The following is a 5,649-nucleotide window of genomic DNA, read 5'->3' as shown; positions in this document are numbered from 1 at the left end:
GTGTACCTCTGAGGTGTAGTACAGTATAAAGTACACCGTGTACCTCTTGTCTTCACAGGTGGCTCCTGAAGACTGAGATGGGTTCCTTCATCACTGATTACTTTCAGGTATCTTCACTCATCACTTCCTGTTTACAGTGTTCCTCCACTTCCTGTATCTGAAGCTCTACTTCATATTTGTACAGAGACCTGATGACGTGTATACATATACGCGTGTATGAACAATAGACAGTAACATTGTGAACATATTAATCCATCTAAACTGTGGTCAGAAAACCAGCGTTTTAAAAGTCGTTTTGCTGACAAACCTGTAAAAACATGAATTCAGACTTTTTATGAATGAGCCTCATTCTGTTGTTATTTCTGCTTCTCTTCGAGTCTCCTGAAATAATATTTGTTTAAAATAAAAAAGGAACCATTTAAACTTTTCTTTTAACTTCATTCAGTTCCAGAAGCTCCTTCAGGGTTTAAAGTCTCACATCTGGTCACACGACGAGGCTCTCTGCATGTTCCTCTGAGTCTCAACACGTTTCTGCATCATACAGACAGGAAGTGCTCTCTGAGAAAAACGCTTCTTTAAATCCAACAAATACAAAACGTTACTTCTCGTTTGGGCCACTTCCTGTAATATATGTTGATCTGGATTCATTTAGTTTTAATGTGTCATATATATATATATATAACAACGTCTCAGGTGTGTGTGTGTGTGTGTGTGTGTGTGTGTGTGTGTGTGTGTGTGTGTTTCAGAACCAGCTGCTGACTCGAGGTCTGTCTGAAGTCCTGGATCAGGTCCTCCTTCACTCCGGTGAGACTGGTTTCTGGGTCCTGACAAACAGCAAGATCAAACATGCCTTTTCAGAATAAGAGCAATAAAGAAGCTTTAATGACCCTGAGGGGAAGTTTATTTTAGCGTTCAGGAGCTTTTTATTTAATTTTTTGTGCATCTTGCATTTATTTATTTATTTATACTGCAGCATAAAACACATTCATGTGAGTTTTTTAGATTTAATTCAAAAACTTGTGTCTAAATTAAAGTTCCTTTAAAGTGCTAAACACTTTTATAAGACGGTCTTATTGTCTGCAGCTCCTCGTAGCAAACCCTCGTCCTCTCTTCACATATTACCCATGATGCTTTGCTGTACGGCGTCGCTGTGAGTCAGTGAGGTTCAGTGTAACGTTACAGATGGTTTAAACAGATCACTTCCTCCTCGTAGGGGACGACCAGCTGGTGGTCCTCGCCGACATGTGGGACAGATTCTTCACAGAGATCCTGCCGACCATGCAGGCCATCTTCTACCCAGTCCAGGTCCACACACACACACACACACAGACAGACAGACAGACAGACGCGCACACACACATACAGACACACACACACACATGGAGACATAAAACACACCTGCAACCGACCCTTCGCTATGTCCCGCCCCCATTGAACTCAGACTGTCCAATCACAGCGTAGCGTCTGCTACACAGACTCGTCTCTGTTTCCAGATGTTCTTCATGTTCAGGCTGGTTTTAGTGGATTTGGAGCTCGTCGTGTTAAACATTAGTGGAGTACGTTAGCACGTCGCTAACTAGCGTTAGCACTTCTATGCTACGCTAGCTACAGAAGGTGTACTGAATGTAACAGTGTTCCTTCCTTCTGTCTGCTTCTCTCTCGAATCATTTCTTAGTTTTATTATCACATATTAGATACTTGTTACGTGACACTGGTCTCCACGGTAACGCAGCTCTGACAGCTTGACGGAGTAGCAGCGGTGGGCGGGGTTTAGCCGAGGCTCAATTAGAGTAGCAGCGGTGGGCGGGGCTTAGCCAAGGCTCAATTACCACTTAGAGAATGAGCAGAGAAGATCATTAAGATTGTAAGTTTAGCTAATCTGGGATCATTTGATCTACTTAAAGTCTGTGTGCGTGTGTGTGTCTGCGTGTGTGTGTGTGTGTGTGTGTGTGTGTGTGTGTGTTCAGGGTCAGGAGCTGACGGTGAGGCAGATGACCCTGTTGGCCTTCAGAGACCTGGTGCTGTTGAAGCTCCACCTGGAGGAAACGCTGGGAACTGCAGCCTCCGTCCCTCCTCCTGTCACTCAGATGCTGCTGGTGCTGCAGGTAAGACACACACACACACACACACACACACACACATACACTAACTTGTCGTGTTTAAAGATGTTGCATCTATTTCTCTCTGCTTGTCTTTAATAACAAAGACATAAAATAACAAATACTCTCTGTGTACATGTACTCTCTCCGTGTACATGTACTCTCTCTGTCAGGGTATCCACGAGTCCGGTGCTCCCAGTTTGGAGTACAACCAGTTGGAGCGTCTGGTGGAGGTCGTGGTGTCTCCGTATCTCAGCAACGTTCTTCACAACAGGAACCAGCTCCTGTTGGGTGAGTTCTGCCTCAGATATCTTTACTTGAACTGTCTTTATTCTTAAGTAAATTAGACTTTAATGAAATTAGACTTTAATCTAGCCTAATTTTGGGGCCACACAGACATCTGTATAAGGTGAATCTGAATCTGAAAACTGGCCGATTTGTTTGTGTAAATTCAGCTAAAAATGAGTTATTATTGACATTAAAATGTAAATGAACACACAATTCAGATGGTGCATTCAAGTGCTTGTGGGAAACGGCAACATGTGATTTAGACGTCACGTGTTGGAGTTCTCCTGAATGCAGCTCGTCTGACTTGTGATGAAGCAAAGTAATTTGTTGAAGTATGTGAGGTCCAGGTCTTCAGAGGTCAGGGGTCAGGGGGGCGTGGCTCTGTAGTAATACATTTAAATCCTCTCAGTAGGGAGGTGAGCTGCTTAATCTGCTGCCGTGTGTGTGTGTGTGTGTGTGTGTGTGTGTGTGTGTGTGTGTGTTATAACTGCTACGACACACACACACACACCAGAGAAAGAAACGCAAACATCTTGAAGATTGAAGATTTACTCTAGAAAAGGTCAGAAAATAGTGAAAAATACACAAATAGAAAAAAGTGATGTCATCAAATAACTTGTTTTCTGAAACCCTAAAATGTTCAGATCGATCAGCTGTGATGCGTTTACAGCAGTACGTTCTTTTTACTCTTTTGAAAGGACTCAGATGTGATTTTGGGAATTAAAACTGTTCACTTTTTTATTCAAAACTAATTTAGAAAAAACCTTTTCTTGCCATTTTTTTTTTTAAAAAGAAGGAAAGATCATTGAAAAAGTTGAATAAAGTAAAAACTATTGACAAAAAAACCATTTGAAATCATCTCAATTTAATACAAAATCAAAATCAAGTCTCTCGTCCGGATCTGAAAACAAAAGTTTCTACTTTTGTTCCTCCTTCATGTCGTTGACCTTTAGCCGTGTAGCTAACAGATGCTAACAGAAATCTGCTGCAGCAGCTTTTTGTTTCCTTCAGAAACACACAGAGCAGAATAGGGTCCTGATCCCTGCTGGGACCTGAACCAGTCCAGCAGAGAGCCCGATCCCTGCTGGGACCTGAACCAGTCCAGCAGAGAGCCTGATCCCTGCTGGGACTTGAACCAGTCCAGCAGAGAGCCCGATCCCTGCTGGGACCTGAACCAGTCCAGCAGAGAGCCTGATCCCTGCTGGGGCAAAAGAAAACTCCTTCAATAGAACAAAAGAGTCCAAGTTTAAACTTGTTTCTCTTGGCATCAACCTTCAATATTAACTAAAAGCTGAGACCATTAGATATTATAAATAAACTATTTTATGATCGCTCAGAGACCTGTCAATCACTGTGTAGCCCCGCCCTAAAGCATCCCCTGCTTTATGGTCTGTGTGACTCTAAATGGACCATAATGTACTAAATGAACATCATGCTGTATTGAAGAAGACTTGAAACTAGAGATTGAGACCATAAACTCATGTTTACAATGTTTACTGAGGTAATAAATCAAGAGAGAAGTAGAGTCATTTTCTCATAGACTTCTATACAACCAGAGGAGTCGCCCCCTGGTGGTCACTAGAGAGAATGCAGCTTTAACACATGAAGCTTTGACTTCACTTGTGAGAACCGGAGGTTGACTGAGGCTCGTGATTTGGTGCAAAGCGTGAAAATAAACAAAGCTTAACTTTGCTAACGTCAGCTCAGCTTGTTCCTCTGATAACTTAACATCTTTCATCCGGTTAAAATAAAGAGTTAACAACCGGCAAAGATCTAAAAGAAGTGTGATTAAAAAACGTGTTTTGAGCTGAAGCTGACAGGTGAACAAATGAAACGCACCTTTACTTTGATTAAACTGACAACATTTGGGACGATTTAAGTAAACAGCTTTAACATGTAGAACAAACTTCTAGTTGGTAATTAATGAGGAAAAGTTTCTTATTAAACCTTTTCAGAATGTTTGTGTTGGAGGTGAAAAGTGGAAATATTCTATTCACACAAAGAATTTAAAACCTTTAACTCTCAACCTGTCTCCTGTCTCCTCGTCCAGAGCCCCGCCCCCTGAGGTCATCGGGGTCCTTGCTGAGCGACCACTTCCAGCCGGAGATCACCGTCACTCAGCACCACAGCTCCTCCTGCGACTCCTCGTCTCTGGCCCCGCTGGTGGAGCAGGAGGGCGAGGCCTACCTGGAGAAGTCCGGCGGCGTGCGGCGCCACACGGTGGCCAACGCTCACTCCGACTTCCGGCTGCTATCGGCATCCGGCAGGATGCATGCTGGGACGGAGAGGGACAACGGGGTGGGAGGAGAAGGAGGCGTGGGGTTTCTGTTGGGGGGCGAGCCGATCAGTCCCAGGACGTTCTCCGGGCAACTGGACATGGTGGAGTCTCCGAGAGGAGGAGGAGCCATCTGCCTTCCTCAGAGCTAGCGACGAGGACACGAGGACAGAAGATAATAGGACAATATGGGAGTTAAAACACATGAGGGATCAGCCAGAATGTGACGAGATAATAAACTACAGGATGAAAGAGACACAATGAGACAAGACAGACAACAACCAGTAACACAAGGAGACAAGGAAACAAGGAAACAGGAAACAGGAAACAAAAGATAGGACAAGCCATAGGAGGCAGAAGAAGACAGGAAAGGGTACAACCCGACAGGAAGCAAACAACATGACTGGAGAAGCAAGAGACGGGACAGGAAACAGGACGGAGGACAGTGGGAGTGTCCCACAGCTCCCAGTTCAGGGTCTGTACTGGTCTGTACTGGTCTGTACTGGGAGGACCATCTGAACCAGGGTCTCTTGGTGTTTCTATGAACCAGGATCAGGTTCAGGATCAGGGTCTTCAGGTTTGTACTAACACTGAGGACAGAACCAGACTGCAGGTTCTCTTCAGGTCATGTAAATGTGATTGTCTTTTAGGATTGTTAATGATTAATAAAGATTGATTCAATTCATAATCAACTGTTTTTCCTCAGACCGCAATACTACTTACTAATATAAGTAGTAATACCACAGTGTAGGAATACTCATGCAGGACTTTTACTTGTAACAGAGTATTTCTACACTGTGGTATTACTACTTATACTCAAAGTTACTACGAGAAACTTTCATGTTGTGTTGATTCTGGCGCCCCCTGTGGAGTACAGTGGTAGTGTCTCTGAGCACCAGTCTCTTTAGAGGAGGAGGAGGAGAAGGAGGAAGAAGAGAAGGAAGAGGAGGAGGAGAAGGAGGGAGGAAGAGCAGGAAGAGGAGGAGG

General features: G+C 43.9%; 1 protein-coding gene across 1 annotated transcript in view; it reads left to right on the top strand.

Moving 5' to 3' along the window:
- Positions 1–5,366, top strand: part of LOC116401237 (proline-rich protein 5-like) — a 9,042-nt gene extending 3,676 nt beyond the window's left edge. Inside the window, exons 4-9 of the mRNA XM_031879555.1 lie at positions 59–107; positions 747–804; positions 1,214–1,305; positions 1,968–2,105; positions 2,273–2,390; positions 4,438–5,366. Of these exons, the coding sequence (XP_031735415.1) occupies positions 59–107; positions 747–804; positions 1,214–1,305; positions 1,968–2,105; positions 2,273–2,390; positions 4,438–4,814 (832 nt within the window). The 3' untranslated portion in view covers positions 4,815–5,366. The remainder of the gene's footprint in view (positions 1–58; positions 108–746; positions 805–1,213; positions 1,306–1,967; positions 2,106–2,272; positions 2,391–4,437) is intronic.
- The last annotated feature ends 283 nt before the right edge of the window (positions 5,367–5,649 follow it).

Source organism: Anarrhichthys ocellatus, unplaced genomic scaffold (genome assembly GCF_004355925.1).
Source record: "Anarrhichthys ocellatus isolate YVR2014 unplaced genomic scaffold, GSC_Weel_1.0 scaffold288, whole genome shotgun sequence".
Taxonomy (NCBI): Eukaryota; Metazoa; Chordata; class Actinopteri; order Perciformes; family Anarhichadidae; genus Anarrhichthys; species Anarrhichthys ocellatus.
This window is presented reverse-complemented; position numbering and strand designations above follow the sequence as displayed.